Here is a 19,830-nt window from a genome sequence, read left to right on the forward strand (position 1 = left end):
GTGGAACAAAATAAAATATTATACCCTACTACACGCGGTGTTGTTATAACTCCTGCAACATGCCAAGAATTTTCCTCAAAAATATATGAATTTAATCTTGTCTATATGAGTGCCAGCATCATTTGCAATAATGAGTTGGTAGTTTTCAACAAAGAAGGTGAGTGTATTTTTCAACAAGTTTTTAAACAAGATGAAAATTCTTTTAAACTAAAACCTACATACCTAAAAGTAAACTGTGATATTTTAAAAAAATTGAAAGAAATTATTCCTGATGTATCTAATACTTTATATAAAAGTATTTTTGAAATTATTTTACCGTTGCAAATCAAATGTAAAAACAATTGTTCGGATATGGTAAGTGATGATGATGAACTTTTTAAAGAACTCATAAACTCTATCAAAACTGAATTAAATTCAGTGATAAAAAAGCGATATAAATGCGAAGGTTGCATTGTAAATCATCCTTCACAAACAAGACATGATTGCATTGTAATAAGTGTTGAGGACAGAATTAAATATATTGGGGAAGATATATTTTTATGTATTAATTTTAAAAAATATAAGAGATTCTTTAAGGCAGAAAAAAATGTTTCATTTATTTTGTAATAGGTTTTTTGAATCGAAATGTTATGAAGATTATAAAAATGCACTAATATAAGTACAGCTATTCTATTTAAATTTCTGTCTTTGGTTGATGTTATGAGTATTTTTTTTTCCTTGTGTTTTTTTTAATAGAAATATATTGAAATTTTAGTTTTAATTTTAAAGCAAACATGTATATCAAATATCAGTAAATGGATATTGTTGTTAATTTGATATTAACTAATGAAAGAAAATTCTAAGTATATTTTATGTATAATACAGAAACTTGTTCTTTGGAAATAAATAAATGTATTTAAATAGAAAAGCTTCTTGGTGAAATGAATGTATTTTTATTTTTTATAACAATTTTTTTAAGTATTGTATGTTTACAGTGCAGTATATGCTTCAAGTGATTCATTCGTGTTGAAAATTTAAGAGTTTATGAAGCGATTATTCGCTGAACTTATGTGATATATTTGTAAGGTTTCTTGAATACGAGTAATCTGAAGAGATATTTGAAATCTCATGAAAGAAACATCAGATGTAGTGTATGTCCTAAGAAATTTAAGTTTGTAGTTTGAAAAGTCGCCTTAGAATTTTGTAGTGAATAATCACAAGTTCTTTTCATGTAAAAAGGATATGAAAACTTATAAAGTTACTTTTAAGAGTAAATCGCGATAAAAAATATTTAGTGAGCATAAGAATTTAAAACAATATGAAACTTTACATCGTATTGAAAGTTCGGACATTTTCTCAAGTAAAACAGAATTTGAAGAATATCTCACGAAACTTTTTTTTAAATGTTGCCGGTGTCAAAAGAAACAGAAATATGCTGATGATGATGTTTTGAAACAGCATGATACTTCTCTTCTTATAAATTGCATCTATTGTTTACAAGTGTTTAAAAGAAAAAGTGATCTCTTACACCACATTCGAATGCGACATGGTTTGATACGAATCTTACAAAAACGAAGAAACGTTGACATCGTTAATACATGCAAGTCTTCTAAAATCGCAAGTCTTAATAGTATGTTCGCAATTGAATCGATTTGCTAGAACATAGAAAATGATCATGTCTTAGATGTACTTCTTGAACATATAAAATTGTAGTTAGTAGGGAAAAAATGAGTTATGATGTAGTTTTACACTGAGTTATGATATCGGTGTTTGAAATGGTAATCAATAGTTACATTTAAAATGTGTCGTGAGTGTGAAAATGCAGAAATAAAAGAGCTTTGGCGAATTTAATAAACGTGGTTCAATGTGGTTGATGGAAAAATTTGTTCCATGTGAATTAAATAGTGTAAGATATGAACCTCTTTCTCTCAATAGTTAATTATTCAATTGTAAGACAATTAAACTTTAAATATATATGCATATAGTATATGTAATGATTAATATTACATTGATTAATGTAAATAACTGATGATATGTGTATTAACATAGTGAATGTTCGCTTTTATGAAGTTCTAAGCATTACTTTAAATACCATTCATAAAACTTTTATCTCATATATACAAACATGACAATATCTATTGAGTTTTCGTTTATCCTTTGGAATGTATGAAAGTTTAAATATTTTTTTTAATTTAATGTAGATTGGAGTAAAATATCTGTATCTTTCTTCATTTCAATCGGTAATATCTGTATGCTGGTAAAGGTATGTATGTTCGTAAGAATTATACTGTGTCACATTTTTGACAATCTTCTTTCATTCATATTAGCTAATAAGAGAATTATTGAAGTTAGTAAAGTAATGAAAATCAACGTTATTGAAAGAAAACTCTAAAAGCATTTACATTTCCAGAAATATATCAAAGTTCCTTTTCTTAAAAACAGCAGGTGTATCGTAGTTTTTATTTCTATTTCATTAAAAGCTGAACTTGTAAAATAAAAATTTTCTATTAGTGTAAGGTAAACAAAAAGAAAATCAAGAGACAATCCGTATCATGAATGAAATTCAAGTCTTACATCGGATTAAAAAGAAATATTCTGAATCTAAATGTTTATGCCTATTTAGCACAAAATGCGTTTATTTGTGTTAGAAATTTAACTAAAACCATTCTTATAACAGTATGTTGCCTTTAAACTGGGTAAAAGTGTTAAGTATATTTTCTGATGGTATTGATATACTTGTCAAAGAAGTTCTAGAAACCTCAAATGTCGAAAGAGCATATGATAAGAATCTCCTTTCCTATCGCTACGTCAGTTACAGGTTAAGGGGTGGCTTGAATGGATAAAGGTAATGTTTGTGCAAAAATATAGTAGTTCTATTTTGAAATGAGAAATAATTCGCTTTTTGTCAATTAAGGAAACTTGTGGTATTATTAAACAGAATGTCAGTGAAAGACATTGCGTTTGCATAGTGAATTATGAAGGTACTGAAAGGTAGCAAAGAAGGTGAATGAAAGAATTAATTTGAACAAATAAGGTAAGGTTATCATTAAAAGAAAAAACTGTTTAAAAGATGTATGTTAGAATTAAAAGTAAGATGTTAAAATTTAAAAAGATGTAACAGAGTAAAACCAAAGAATACTGGTAATTCCCATCTGGAAAACAGTAATTTGAGTACGATATTGAAAAAGTTGGTTTTAAGAATTTCTTTATGTATGTGATGCAAAACAATTGCTAGTTTATCATGAGTGCTAACATAGATGCAATTAGTGCAGGAAAAATAGTAAAATTAGTATAGTTAGTGTCTCTAAAACATGAAAAAATTATAGTGTGAGCAGTGTAAATTCATTTGAAGTACTGAAATATGACATAGACTAAATATCAGAAAATGTAAGAAATATTTTGGTATGTGTGGATGAAACACTGAACGTGGTTGTAAAATTAGAAATGAAAATTATCAACACACTTAAAGGTAATCGGGATTTAAAACTAAATATGATGTTAGAAACTTTGAAGACCATAAAACTATATGAGAAAGAAATACATTTAGATATAAATGGTATTAAACTGTAAAGTTGTGAATGGAAATTTCTGAGTAAAACCTGTAGATGATCTATTATGATCGAGGAATAAAACAAGTATTATAAAAATTGTAAGGAAATATTTGAATATGGAGTAAATGAAAACAATCCATATCGTTAAAATGAATAAAAAGGGATAAAATGTTGGAATTACGAGTGATGAGACAGAAATAAAAACATTATAATAAATAAGTTAAACTAGAATTAAGAAATATAAACACAGAAGGGAAATCATGAACGTAAGAAAAGCAATTAAAAGTTATAGACTTAAGTTTTTTTAAAAAATATTCGGTAATGTAAGGAAGATATTGTTAAACACGTGAAAGAAATTAGAAATTCTGTAGAAAATTTAGTAAAAGAACTAAGATTACGAAAAATAAACGTTTCTTTTTAAATACAATTTCATACCACTAAGTTAAAGTGTGTATAGAATACTAGAGTGGTTTAAAAAAAGTAAATGAAGTTAAAATTCAGAATATATTGAACATTATAACGTTAAAAAAAGTGTTAAATTGCATCTAAAATTAAGTAATGTAACAAATAAACAGCATGTGCGGGAACGTTTGTGAAATATAACATATAAGTTAAAAATCAGGGTGTGCTGAAATTTATGAAATGTATGAAAAAAAATAGTATGTGGAAATTAAATAAATATTACAAATTAGAAACGTGTTAAGTATTAAAAAAATATGACAGTAAATGAATATGTTATTATGAACAGAAAACCTAAGAAATAAGTTAAAGTTTCATTTAAAACTAGAAAGGATAAAAGTATCAGAATAAAATTGAGTAATAAAAACAAATTATCTTGTAATTTCATTTTCATGACATGATGAACTATCATTAAAGGAAAGTCTTTTTTATATTTGTTTCTTTTACATTGTTTTCAGAGTCGCGCATTGAATAATTTTATCACCAGACTTAAAAAATATATTTCTAAAACATATAATTCACTTTTTCGTCAAGAGAGGGCAGCATCGCTATATCATCAAAATTAAGATGCAGAAAATATTTCCCGTTGCCAAATTAAAAAAAAACTAACTTTAAATGAAAAGCAAGGGGTCTACAACTCAACCAGCAGTCTACGAACACCTCAACTCAACTCGAGACCACGCCCCTTTGGTGTGATGACGTTGCCTTTGGCCCCGCCCTCTGTGTGACGTCATTGACCACCTCCTCAGCTCCTCCTGTCGCAGAACGCCCATTTTCATGCTACTGACATTTGTACTCATCACTTCCATGAAAATACATATCTTTGGCAACCTCTTTTGCTATATTTATACGTAATATTTTCTTCTCGTACCACTCTGATGCAAGCATTTTCATGTTTCTTTGTCAGTAATTCTAGGACCTATTACCCAAAATGATCTTAAAGAACGACTTATTAATTAAAAATATGGTATTAAGTATGGTAAACTATAGCATATTTCGAACCTGTCCAGCTGTCATGTTGAAAGCCGTCAATGACGTGTCATTTCACTAAACTTTACGTTCATTGTACACATTGGCCATAACATTAATAATAATGTATAAACAGTAATGTATTACAAAGAAATTTAAAAAGAATCTATATTTAAGTGCCTCTCGCTGATGAATAAATGGATGACTATATTATTTGTACCTTAGTATATGATATTCTAACGCTTATTTTCAGATTATTCATTTCTTGTTTTTCGATGAAATTATATTATCTGTGTGATATTTAAAACAAAAAATCTGATGCAGACACCGCATGTCTTCCTTGTACGGCCTATTAAATTATACAGAGTTTTTGCTGCATTTCATTTAAACCTATTTTTTCGAATTTCATTAGAGATATATTTCTCATTCAATTAATTCAGTTTTCATTTCGCGGCAAGGAAAAAATACACAAAACCTCAAAATATGTTCATTAAAAATTGTAAAATACAGAAAAACATAAAGCACCAAATACAGTTAAAAAGAGATTAAAAAAAATTTTTACAATTAAAATTAGAATTTCTGCACGAAGCAGTCCCATATGCAAAACTCCAGCGTTCTGAGGCTACTCGTTTTTGAGTTATGCGAGATACATGCATACGTACGTACAGACGTCACAAAAAATTTCTTTTGAATCCATTTCAAATTCCTTTTACAATACATTTCGAAAAAAAAAAAAAAAAAAAAAAAGTCCTTTATTCCGTCCGTACATGACATCGTTTAAATGCATTCGAGAGCGGTCAAAATTGATATTTTCGTTGAAATAATGATACCCGAAATATTTCATGATTACAATACTTCTTTTACTTCGTACAAGAAAGCAAAAATCACGAACCTTGCTTATTTAGATTTCAATAAATGTTACTTTAAAGAGTTAAAATATTCCTATCCGACGTTTTCTGCATTAAACTTGAAGGAACATAAAAGCTTTAAACTGGAATCTAATAGCATAACCAAAATTCTGTATTCAAGCTTCAAGCGGAAAAACAAATGCATAGTTTTTGTATTTTCGTTTTTATGCCCTATCTTATTTTCTCTTTTTGCTTTCAACATAGCTTTGCTGCTGATCATATAATGTATTAAGGTAACTGGCATCAATCAATTCTTTCCACTTTCGTATCTTTGCATTATTTTCGAATTATATTTACAGAGTTTTTCTGAAGTTCCAACTTGCAATTTTCTTTGCTTATAAAATTAAGCTGTTACTGGTGTTTTCCTGAAGGTCGCTGAAAAGTTTGTCTACATAATTTGGGGATTAGAAGTAAGGCTACATTTGAGATTAAAAAAATTTCTAATGTGGCATTTTCTATTTTCGACACGCGACACTAATTTGATTTACAGAAAGTTCTGTTCCATTCATTTTTTATATATATATCAGTGAAGCGTAAAAGAAAATTCTGGAAGATTACCAAAATGATTCATAAACCACTGGAATTCACAAACCATTTTAATAATCAAACACAAGTATTTTTATGAACTAAATTAAAATAATTCATTAAACTTAAGTTTATGGAAATTGGAAAACAATAAAATAACCTTGCAAATTAATTATTTATAAACACTTACATCATCTGAATAATTAATAAAATTTGTTCCCTGTGCATTTCATTATATACCCGTGGCGATAGTATAATTTACAAATGATATTTCTAATGCATTACAGTATGTAACGCCTGTGTAGTTAGCAACAGTTATGAAACATGTTCCTAATGCATTGCATTATTCACCTAAGTGACTAGCATAATTAAATAAAATATATGTTTAAGTGCATTATGTACAGTCTTAACTAACTACAGAATTTTTGCTCGTCATTTTGTATGCCACTACAGCGCAGTTGGTAGCAACTGTGTAGTCGCATAACCTACATACTGTAGTATCCATGTAAAAAAATATGAATTTCGTTCCACGAAAAACAGGTTTAAATAAAATGACAATCATTAAAAAACGATGACTTGCAACTTTTTTAAAAGGTATGGTTGGCTTACTTGATTATGGCAAAACACTTGAGAGCTATCTGCCTAGGATAAGGGATGCTTTCGTGGAGCGATTTCCGAAGGGAACTTAATCGTAGCCACGAAAACTTCCATGCAGCCAACCAAGTTCGCCTGAAATCAAACCCAGCTCGAACTATCAGCGTTCAGCAACTTTTTAAGGAATTAGTTTTTATAGCGCTTTCAATTAGCGCTGTAAAAACATATACTGTGCAACACAGTATGTTTAAGAATAAAATATTTGGTACTATTCTGCTTAAAATTAGGTAAAGATCAGCTTAAGGCGGATGTTTGCTTTACATATTTCGAAAAAGCAGACCCAGGATCTTTTTTAGAAAGGCAAAAGCATTTTACCAAAATTTGCAGAATAATCTCGAAAATATGTTGAAATGAGTGTAGACCTTTTTTAAACAAAATAAATTGTTAATCTAAGACTGATTTCTCCTAATTTTAGGTTTAATAATCTCTTTTGCGTATTATTTCATAACATATGCTGCTATGTCTAACACTGTTTCCCTTTTTATAAATTTTAAACATGACATGAATATAATTATTTAAGTACTTAAAGTGAAAATTAAAACTTTTTCGGTTTTTATTTTTTCATTTTTTGTTAGCCTTTTTGAAAAAATACATCAATTCCAGGAAAAGCGGAATATAACTATATATTCTAAGAATCATCAGAAAAATAGAAATCATTGCATGATTAAACTATATTAATGAAAGTAAGTATAAATTATCTCATAGAACTGAAATAATACCAGAAATATATATAGAAACACATTTTGAAAACGATGCAACGTGTATCTGATTTAAATACCGCTAATTAAACATTTTCTCACGTGTTAATTATGTTCAGTTAGCGGATTTAACGTCACTGAAGAAAATGATCAACTACACCTTGAATTTTCTTATTGAATAAATACACAAGTCTTCCTTTAACATTAATTCGCGTTGAAGTAATATCACAACAGATTTTTTTTCCTATTTTTTACAGCTTGTTTTATATAAATGGTTTTTACGTTCTGTAACCATGAATTCTTGGATGATTAATTCTTAAAAGAGAAGTTTCATCGTATGTTAAGCTTAAACATCGTATGTTAAAACTGTTTTAGGCATTCAACTGAAATCAGCATACAAAGAAAAAAATCGTAGCTTTTTTTAAAGTTTGTATGTATTTATATATAGAAGTGTTTAACCTTTTAAAAACTGTTATGAGAAATTTCTTTTTTTTTTTTTTTTTCTTCTTCTTCTTTTCCTCTCTGGAGGTTAGTTTGTTTGACTATGACAACGCACACAAGATATATCTATATAAGGAGGTGCTTTCATAGAGGACGTTTTAAGGAAAGTAGCTCGTATTCACGATACACATGAGAAAAATCGCGAAAAATCACACACAGCCAAACCAACTGAGATTTTGAAAACTACCAGAACCACTCGGTTAACGGTTACAAAGAATTTTCTGCTCCTTTATGGGATGTCTTCATCACGTAATTAACAGTACACCCGGCTAACAATCGGGAGACCCAACGTTTGAATCCTAGCAAGTGCATTGCTCATTTTTCATAGTTCCAGCTCCGACAAGTACTTAATGACTCCAAGAGTGATGCCTGAACAAAAGCTGAGGTTAATGATAATTCGTCACCAACTGGTTTTGACAACTAAATCCCCTAATTCTCAGTCACACTTTAAGCGCGAGAGAATACTCGGAATTTTCTTCTCTCACGCTTGCCTTTGAGGTATAATTGGAAACACGTCCAACTAGCGATCTGTAGGTCCGAAGCTCCAATACCGGTGAGGGCACTGCTTCGACAAGTACTTAAAAAGAAATCTACATGATGACCTCGTTTTTCGAGGAATTGTTTAGTCTAAGAAGTAGCCTTTGATTTTAGACGAGGATATCATCCTAGCAAATCGGTGAAATTGAAGTCAGCATAAACCAAAATGATTTTTTTTTTATAAATCCATAGAAAGATAATGAAATGCATTTGAGACTCTGAAGTATCAGTTTTTTTGCCAGGAACCCTTTATTTGTATGTACAAATATATCACAAAGTGACTAATAATTAAAAAAACACTCTTAGTAAACATATATCGTAATCGAAATTTTAAAAAAATAGTGCGTAGTTTGTTTCTTTTCGTAAGTGATCGTAGTTTGTTTTTGTATTTTCATTTATTTATTTATTTTCGTGTGCGAGTGAGACTTGTGTATAGTCACCTCTATTATAATGTGATACTTGCATTTAAGTGCGACACCAACATTTTATAAAATCTTAAATTAAATGAACCTGAGATCTCAGCGGCAGCCTTTGATAGCTTAAACCATGGACGTTAGAATCGATGGAGTAAGCTTTCTCTGTATGTCTGTGCAAAGAAAAGGAAGCCATGAAACGTCACGGTAAGACGTCACCACTTATCATGGCCACTGCCACAAGCGGACTTTTGGTTGCTTTTCTTTACATTCTAATCGGCGTTGCTTACATCATTGAACGTTTTAAGCCTCACGTTATAATTTTAATACTTAACATAAAAGATTTTCTACTTATATAGAAAAATCACAAGGAATGGAAATCACTTTTTCAAATTTAATAAAATCTAGGTACATGAAAATGTGTAAATGATAACTATAACGCAAATGTATACGTAGTAAAATCTGACAGATCAGTGGAAGTTTCAACTGTATTTTATCCAAATTATGCCTAAAAAGACTTTTCTGAGCTTGCAGATTTCCTTGGCTTCAATTTTGTGACGTCATTCTTACTCCATCCATTCTAACCTCCATGGGTTAAACCTCTGGAAATAAAATTGCATATCTGTCAAACATGAAATGCAAAATTTTAATATTGTGTCATTGTTACAGAAATGCTTATAATTTAGCCTTCGGAATTTGCGCATTACATGAAGTTATGCTATTAGATCTTCGTTCTCTCGTTTATAGTTTTAATAGATTATTTCAAGCAAGAATCTGGTAGAGAAATCATTGTGTGAGATAAAATTACTGATATTTGCTGTATGAGAACTTTATCGACAAGTGCGCAAGTGGCTAAAGTTGCTGATTAAAAGTAGTTCGTTCCGGGATCTCTCGCAGCGACTCGCTGTATGAAACTTTGGAGTTTTCTCATGCGTAACGGGAATGGCTTAAAAATCCTCTGCGAAAATATCACTTCTTTGGCAGATACTTCTCTCGTGATTTACCGTAATTAAATCAATCAAGACCTTTACTTATCATTAAGTTTATAATGGTACATTGCTTATAACAAACTCAGCAATTTAAACACTATATAAACGCAGCTTTATACTGTTTCTAATACTTACATTATTTAATGTGCGACTAATAAAAGATATTTTTAATATCATATATGATATTACGTCCTTGATAGTATTTTACTTCGAGAGAAATATCTCTTCCCCAGACAACTGTATTTGTGGCGAAAGTAGATGTCCAGAACACTACTTCTTCTCATGCTCATTAACACAACGCCATCACAATATTAGACCAACTACAAACGAACTCTAACTTCGAAGCTCTATCATGAATAATCTAAAATTTCACCACAAAATCAACAATATTGTAAAATACCTTTCGAAATAAGTGCAAGGTGTCAGCAATAACTGTTGCCAAAAAAGGCTTTATATTAGTATATGTATTCTTCTAAATAATAACTGCATGAAAATGTTTTGGAAAGTTCGCACTGAGCTTTTGTAGGATGCTTCACTGGATATATCATCACGGAACAGTACCTCTATCACAATAAAGTCTGGTGTCTCGTATGCGTATATTTTCCCCGTATGCGTGTATTTATGATTTTACAAGCAAATTTATACCGATTAATCAATCCCATTAAAGCAGATTTCATATTAACGAAACATATTATAGCCCAATCTCTCTGTCATTTACATTAGATTCGCTTAAGATAGGCACAAAATTCATATTCAAGTTATTTATCATCAAATGATCATAATTATTTAAAATATAAAACACGATATTTCAAAAGCAAAATTACCTTTCTCACAGTAATTAATTTTCTGATTCAGAGGATTGAAGACTAGTATATTTTCTTCGAGTTCGTATATTACTAGGAAGGCACTGTAATGTCATTTGTACTTATGATTTCCAAACTGTATTTAAAAGTGTGGGAATCTAGCACTAGTATACTAGATTGTAGCCAGTGATACCTTATAGATCATATACCTCTTAAAATTTATAAGAAGCCTTAAAAGTCATAATAATCCTTATGCATAAAAGTAAAATAAAAAAATTACAGATAGAAAAGAGTTTTACAGTTAAGTATTTAGCGAGACTGCTGTGACACATATCATAATGAAACAGTATCAAATGTTTGTTCATGTTAGAGACTTTAACAGACACAGAAGATCAAAATTAACAATAAGACAAGAAGACAAAGCTGGAAAAATGCTTTGTTAGTCTAATTGGACTATGTAAAGTTAGAAACTTGGTGAAGGCCTTCAGCATTATGAAGTGAAGACATTCGTAAAGAATATAAACAGCGATCTGCATGCAATGCAATGTTTCAATGTCAAAAAGGAACCTTTGGAATTACAAGCAGAAGAAAATGTTATTGATCCAAAAATGTGTAAAATAGTTTTTCAAATGAAGTTCATAATGATGATTAATATACGTAATTATAATGTAAGAGAAGGAATACAGAAAATCCCAAACGAAAGTTTCATAAAAAATGTGTAATTTAATACTTTAAGCGTCTTATGATTTAGAGTTCTCATGTCAGGAATAAGACCTGGCAAGCCTCGTTCTTCTAATTGAGTAGCAAATAGTTCCGCTTATATTTTTGAGAATTTATTACTTCCTATTAATGAATAATTTGTCGATGTTGAGATTTAAGTTATAGTGCGACAAACATAAGCCAATGTTTACTGCCAACACCGTTTTGTCCAGGATATTAAGCATTAATGAGTTTATGAAGTACAAGACCCATCTCACCTAACTTTTGGGAGCCGGTTATCTTATAAGAGTATGTACAAATTTATTATTTGGACATTACAAAACTACATTACAAAATTTATTATTTGGGAGCTCCACAGAATACGGATTCCTCACGATTGTGAGTTGTGCGAACCTATAAATCCACCCCTGATGTTGAGTTAGATTTAAGGAACTGGTAAGAGAAAATGATATAGACCTCACTGAAGGCCGCTGTATACACTCGACATCAGGAATGGCGTTAGGCATTTTGCCGCTGGTGCAGTTCTTCGCAGGTCCTATATTCTGTTGCCCGCTGCTTCCAAAAATTCTAAAAATTTTGCCGCCTCTAAATTCTGCTGGTCAGTATGTACCTTAAATTATAAAAGTTTGCGATCTCTTAATTTTGTTGCTTGATGCTTCACTTAATTCTAAAATATCTGTTGTCCCTAAATTCTACAGCCCAGTGAGCCCAGGCGCCTACAGCCCAAGCGCCAGAACACGAGCATCGCTGCTCGTGTTCTGGCGCCGGCCCTGCTCGGCGTTCATTGTAATGATCCCTCGTATACTAGCAAAGGACACTCTAAGTAGCGGTCCCTATAACGAAAGAAAATGTAATGTACCCTGTTTTAAGTATTAATCGTTGTAATGGAACGATCACTATAACGAGCGGTCATTATAACGAGCGTCGATAGGAGCTCAAAACCCATGGCCATAGATGAATTAAAGACCACTCTGAATATCTGAGACATAGATTAAGACATATGGTAAAACTGTCAAATGTACCCGAAAGTTAATGCTTCAATGCCAAAGAGATTTTCGTTGTCTTGAAAACTTCAAATGATGCAGCAAAACACTCATTGCAAAGGTATGATATATATATATATATATAATAATTAAAATTTAACGGATTAATATTTTTCCCATAATACTACTCTAACGAATAAATTTCTATAAAATGAAACTTACATTTTATTTTAAAATTAATTTTTTCACAAGATTAAAGTAAAATATGTTTTAAATAAACATATTTGTTTGTTAATAACTAACTTGCGTTTAAAATTTGTGTTCGGGTTAATTATAAAGACGGTCTTACACAACGGCGAAATTGGACTAGCTAAAATTCAGGAGTTGCGTTATATCATTCCTTGCATAATGTTTAGCAACAGCGAAAATTAAGGAAAACAATCTGAACACTAAAAATATATTAAAAACTTCAAAAAATAATTCAACAAAGATCAACTAATTAAAAAAGGAAAATGAAAGAGAATAATTATTTTCTGATTATCTATTATCCTGCTTTGTAGGAGAAAATAAGTTACATTGAAGCTTGGAAAATTATTAATTTCATATCTATAATGGAAAAAAGCGTTATGGAATTGATAATAAAGCAAAGAAATTGCGCAAAATTTCTTCTAGTATTAGAATAGTAAACAAGGATTTCAAAGCGGATGTTTTGCTCTGCGCTTATTTCTTAAAAGTTACACTTTAATAGAATATGTATTACTTGACAGTTTCGAAAAACTATGCTGTTATAAATGCATTAACATGGCTAGAAAATCGTTTTCGTAATGCATTTGTAATACCAAGATAATGGCTTTATTTCTCCATATGTAGCCATGCGAAGAAAGATTGCCAGGTCGATGGCATTGAAAATGGTTTGGGCGTTGCCATCATTTTTTAAGCGCGTTTGATAACCATTCTTTTCTTCAGATAATGCACAGAGAAACCAGAAAGCTGAGTTATAGTACTTGCAAGTGAAATTTTGTTGAAAAGTATGGGAACAAAACACTTTCAAGGTAGACGATGCGTGAAAAAGCAATATCTCCTTCTAACCATATGAAATGAATGTGTGGAGAAGTAATTTAAAAGACTCTAAATGAATTTAGGTTTTTAAGAAGCTATTTTAAATAGAATAATAACATGCATGCTTAAAAAAGGAACACATTTGTTGGAAACATTTTGATGCATTCCGTCATTAAGTTACTTTACTGCATTTTTTTTTTTTTAAATTTTAGGAAAACATAGAGCAAAGAGATCACAGCCAATGATCCAAAACTGTCATTTGAAAGAATATGCTAGTGTCACTGCGAATAATAATTTGAAAAATTCTGCTGGTGTCAGATTATGTGCAATCTCTTGCTAATCAACTCTGTAAGGTATTTTTTTATCACCTGTATTTAAAAAGTACATTATTTGTAAATTTAATACGGTGATTCGTTTTAAAAAGATATATACTTCTAAACAATATTTTGCAGCATTTACACCATTAATATAATTAACTAAAGACGCTTTTAACTTCATACATTATGTAGCTGTGTAATTTTAAATCCTTCTTATTTATGTTTACATCAAATGTAAAATTAATCATAGTTACAGATTTTGTACTGCTTATCTACCGCATTCGTCCATGTGTTTCTTTCCTTTCTTTCTTTCTTTTTTTTTTTTTTAATATTATTTCAGCCTACTATTATATTAAATAATTTTGATACTTTTCCAATGTTTTGATATTTATAGACTTATACATTCAGAAACAAAGTGCAAAACTTTTAAAACTGCGATACCTTTTTAGATTTCATCATCAAATTATCTTTTCCCGTAATTTATAATCAAGTATCTTTGCAATAAAAAAATACCTTTTCCAGCAAAGCCAAGCATCAATGGAAGTAAAATAATCCTTTTCTTTGCCCAGATACTCTCAAATCGAATATCTGATGATCTTTAATACTGAATTTTTGCTATAAACAGCACGTAAAAATATATCTGCTGTTGATTCATTATTTCACAGATATTAAATCTATCTACCCATAGATCCCCGAAAATGACGAGTCGAAAAATATTCTAGAAAATCGTTTCTATAAAAATATATTTCTAAGTTTCAGAAACAGATTTTCGCATTTATAACTAAAATTTGACTTTGACCTTGGATAATGTCATGCAATAAGTGCAGTTTCACAAATTAAACATATGTTTTTTAAAAAAAAGCAATTGATATTTAGAGATATATGATTGTTGAAAAGTAATTTCCAAACAATACAGGTTAGAACCTCAGACATGTTATATACACATACTTTTCAATTATTCTTAAAAAAAAATACAAATATTTTTTTAAATAAATATCGTTTACCTTGCGAAGAGCAGTCCGGCCTCCAAATTTCCGAATTTCTTGCATCAGCTGCTCACGGGGATCGATCTGAGGAGCTAATTCTTTCCTTTCGGTACTATTCCGTACACCCATGGATTTGCGAGGAACATCTGGGCAAGACACTTTTGATATTTTTCCTATTGGTAACGGCGGTGGTGGAGGGGGCAGCAGGTTATCTTTGAACTCTTTTGTATTTACAGGACCTAAAGCAGCATTCGAATGGCTTCTGTCCTCATTTCCACCATTCAAATACTCATCATTATTCATGGTATCATTTCTATCACCATTGTCCTTCGAATGAGGTTTGGGGAAAGTGCAGACTTTAAGGGGAAGTTGAGAAGCTTGTGTTTTACATTCGGACTGTTGTCGCACGTTACTCTTGATATCGGACTTCACGATGTGTAATGGCTTTTTTAATCGTGATATACTCGACTGAAAATCTTCATCGTTGTTCTCTGAGATAAGCTTCAAACTCTCGAAAGAAGGCAAAATGGTTGACAACATTTTTGTGTCATCCGAAATGTCCAGCTCACCTTCTTTTCTAATTTCAGGAGGTAGCCTTTGCCGACTTTTAGTGGACGTCCTTACCTGGGGAGGCTTAAAATAATTTTTTGTTTTTGAAGATCTAAGTGTGCTGGAACCGCTATTTATTGGAATAGGTCCGAATTCTAAAGATGGTATATTAATAGTCGATCTTGGCAGAGTCGAACATTTTTCTTTTGTCGGCTCATAAGACAAAGACCTCGATACAAGTGGAGCAGAGGTCAAAGGTTCATCTGAATAATCTTCCCCTTCTGGTAAGCTGTGAGATTGTCGAAGGGTTCGCGCATATTGAGGTACGATGCATTCTTCTCGCAACATGGCGTGATTATTTAATAATTGCTGCTGCCACAAAATGAACTGTCTTTGCAATTTGATGTACTCCCTTTGCAATCTCTCTTGTTCTGCTTCGAATTCTTCTTTATCATCCGCGCAGAGATCAGACAGAGACCTTTGAATATGTCTTATATTTTTGGAATTCTTATGTGTGCCACTCTTCGGGGCAACGTCTTTAAGATTCAATAATGAAGATGATCTTTTTAGAGTTTTTAAATGCGTAGCAGGTGGCGGCTTAGGAGTATGGTCTTCATCTATAACAAGAGCTTCTTTTTCTATACTTCTGAAATCTGGCGGAGGTGCAATAGTCTCTTGACAGGGTTCCAATTCTTCATCGTCACTTTGCTTGCTTTCTAAGCTCAAAGAAAGCCTCACTGTAGTTTTTTGCAAATCATTTGAGCCGTCGGCATAATCTAACTGTTCACATTTAATTTCAGGAGGAGACAGACAAGATGAAGGATCAGGATCCTCATTAATATCATCCGATGCGGAAACCTCTTCGCTTCGGTCTTGTGTCGGTGTACTCCTTTGCTTGATGGCCAGAAGAGACGGTTCAGTTCTCTGGGGACAGTCCAAGGAATGGAAGGCTGCTTGGATGCTGGAAGCGATTTCCTGTTGCGTCACGTCCTGTTCGATTCGAGCGTTGAGGGCGACCAGCGCCACCCTGGTCACGGCCTCGCCTGAAAGGGAGAGGACACAGTTCGTCAGAAAGGAAAAGATTATTCGAAGCGTCTCTACAAAGGTCACCACCCGTGACTTCGAAGACAAGTTTTTTTGTTCCCGGCTGCTTTGGTCATGCTTCGTTAAACCCCAAACCTGATTTGTGATTTTTCCTTTTTAAATTTCGTCTGGAAAGTTATAAGTAGTTTCCACCAGGATTATTGTAAGCAATAACTATAATCTTAGGAAATGTAACGTTAAAGCATTCATTCAATTGAAAATGTGTTAATTTTTTTATCACTATATGCTAATTTTTTCGGGTGGGGTTATAATAATGTAGTTTTGCGTAATCAAAGCAAATTATCTTTTTATCTCTTGCGCCCTGTATCAAATTTCACTAGATTAAAATACTGGAAAATTGAATGAATACATAATTGAGCCATTAAAAAATTTAAGCATTATTCAGTTAACAAATGCATTTTTGTAGGTTCTAAAATTAGATTAAAATTTCCATTTTGGACTCTAATAATCAACTCGCTTATAAATCAAAACTGCATATTTTTATTTTAAAACAGTCTAAATATTTAAGCATTGTTATACATATTTGCAGAAGGTTTATGACAACTTCTAACAACAAGTAAAAAAAAAAAAAAGAAAGAAAAGAAAGAACATGCATTTTAAATATTTACATATTATGTACATTATTACTAGATATTTGAAAACAGGTTTTGCTTTTCTTTTTAATAAATATACTGCTGTTTAATTTTTGTCCTCTTCTGCGCAACAAAAGAATGAGAAATAATATGTATGTCCCTTTTGAAAAATATGCATAATTCTGTTTTTATACTGATTTTTATTTGTACACGATTTTTATATAACATTTATTTAATGTAATAGATCCTTCCCATAACTATCATGGGATGCATCTATTTAATTTTTTACCTAATTTATTATCATCTAACAAAAAAAAAAAAAAAAAAAAAAGCGTGTTTAAAAACTTTGTAAGATATATTTTAAGTTTATAACAGCTATTTTTAGTTTTACTCACCTTTCCTATCTATCCTAACTTCAGCTTACAATTCCTTACCAGCATGAGTGTTTAGAATCAAGTTAAATGCAGATGAGAAGCACAGCGTTATTTAAGTCGAAGTTCCACTGACTTCGAGAGAGAGAGTTAAATTTCCTGAATAGCGCCCGTCTGCCCTTTGGATTACGTCTCTCTAAGCTGTTACTACGCTCGGTCGTATTACGTGCCCCTGATAGCGTCGCTAGCTAATTTAATATTACGAGCTAACTAGTTTAGAAATTGCGTTAGCTTCGGCTAAATCTTCGGCTAATCTTGGTCATTAATCAAGTTCTTATTTCTTACATTTTTGAGCTTAAGCCCAAGTGAAGGCTTTGTTGTACGTCCTGAGAAAAGGACCATCTGTCAACTTTATTTTGAGAAATAAATGGTAATTAACCCTTCTTGAGCTTACGTTTCTGTTTTTGGACTTCAACTAATTAATAGTTAACTAATTAATTAATTCAACTTAATAATTTTAATAGTTTACTAGGTTCTTCAACCTTATTTAATAGATGAAAGTGAGGATCCCTACAACCTTAACCAAAATTAATTCTAAAATATTTTCAAGGTCAAAATTGTTTGAATTCGAAATTATAATATAAATGCCTGTTACGGTAATAACTTTTAATACAATTTTGGCTTTGACACTGTTTAATCACAAAAGCCAATAGAACGTCACATAGAAATACATTAAAATAGAAAATAGATTAACATAACGTTACATTACAAATTTTTATTATTTTATATGAAAAATGAATAAAAAAAAGCTTCCCTTTTTTATTGCTTATACAAATTTTACTTTAATCCGCTGACTTAAGTGTATTTACATAAAAGTTACTTGTGGAAATGGAAAAATATGATAAGAGCGTTTAAATTTGTATGTAAAGGTACTAAGAGATACCTACTTTACATTGAAATCTCAGAAAATTCCAACAAAAAAAAAATCTACTCAAAACATATAAAGGTAAGTGATATTTTAGAACCATTTCACATATTTTCGAATTAATGACGTATGATTTCCTTTTCAAAGAATATAGTTTATATGTGTTCTTATATAAGTGTATATATACGTAATAATTTGATGCGTAGTCGTGATGGTAAAGTGGCAAGACGAGACGAAGATGACAAAACTGGATTCCGACACATCACCAGTCTTTATTTTCACACATATCCAGTTAGTTTGGCAGACACTTATTGAATCATAATGAAATGTGATAAATTTTTATGAACATTAGATTTTTGAAAGAAAGGTTATCAAGGTTAGTAAAAGAATGACGTAATTAATTCACCAGCGGTATTTATATTAAGTCTGAGGTATAAGTACGGCTAATCTACGATTGATTAATTTTAGTTTTAGTTGCCCTTTTTAAGTAGCGTTATATAACATGGAAGGATGTCGAATTTGGAAGAACAAATAAATTTAGGGAAAGAGCACCAAATCTAGGATAGTTAATTTTGAGATCGCCGATTATTTTGAAAGCAGACATCATATTTTGTTACAGCTTACATATGTATACAATAAAAAATACATAAAAAAGATGCAATATATTTTTATTATTATTATTAAGAAATTAGAAATGTAGACGAGGTTCAATTTATAAAAAATACATATACATCAATGTAATACAAATTATATAGAAACTTGATGGTTCTTTTAAGCGTATATAGAATGGTAGAGTTGTGTGGATTCACAATGTGCATAACTGAGCAGTAAAAAACTTTCAGACGTGGTCGTTGATTTTCAACAAATTGATTTTTATTTATTGATAACTAATTCATAGGTTATATAGTCTTGTTTACATATCACTGCGGGTGTGAAAAGCATCCTGCAGTACTATATTTATGATAACATCTCGAGATAACTGAATGAAGCGGAAAAGTAAGCAACACTTATTAGCACAGTGAAAAGGAAGCAAGAAAGTCTGTGCGCATTTCAGCATAGGGTTATTTATAGAGTTGGACTCTAGTTTGTTTAAATTTTGTACTGCGAGTGGATAAAAAATATCCGAAATATTACTCTTACATAGTGATGCAATGCGGATTACTTTCAGTTGATAAACGTTAAATTCCAGGAAGGGGAAGTAGCCAAATTAAAATGAAGAACTAAAAGGACTATTATTAAATTAAAGTTAGTAGTTTTC

General features: G+C 30.9%; 1 protein-coding gene across 4 annotated transcripts in view; it reads right to left on the reverse strand.

Moving 5' to 3' along the window:
- The window catches only part of LOC118196536 (uncharacterized), a 248,138-nt gene that overhangs the window by 12,330 nt on the left and 215,978 nt on the right, over positions 1-19,830 (reverse strand). For 3 of the 4 annotated variants that reach the window (XM_085816935.1, XM_085816936.1, XM_035367998.2), the window contains 2 exons: positions 15,070-16,643; positions 9,569-9,796 (listed from right to left, as the gene is read on the reverse strand). In XM_085816935.1, coding sequence (XP_085673061.1) covers positions 9,761-9,796; positions 15,070-16,643 — 1,610 coding nt within the window. In that variant the 3' untranslated portion in view covers positions 9,569-9,760. Of the gene's footprint in view, positions 1-9,568; positions 9,797-15,069; positions 16,644-19,830 lie in introns of those variants that run through there. The other variant, XM_085816934.1, reaches the window with a different exon arrangement.

The sequence above is a fragment of the Stegodyphus dumicola genome, chromosome 5 (assembly GCF_044657685.1).
Source record: "Stegodyphus dumicola isolate Sdum_Otavi_A_Nest chromosome 5, ASM4465768v1".
Lineage (NCBI taxonomy): Eukaryota > Metazoa > Arthropoda > Arachnida > Araneae > Eresidae > Stegodyphus > Stegodyphus dumicola.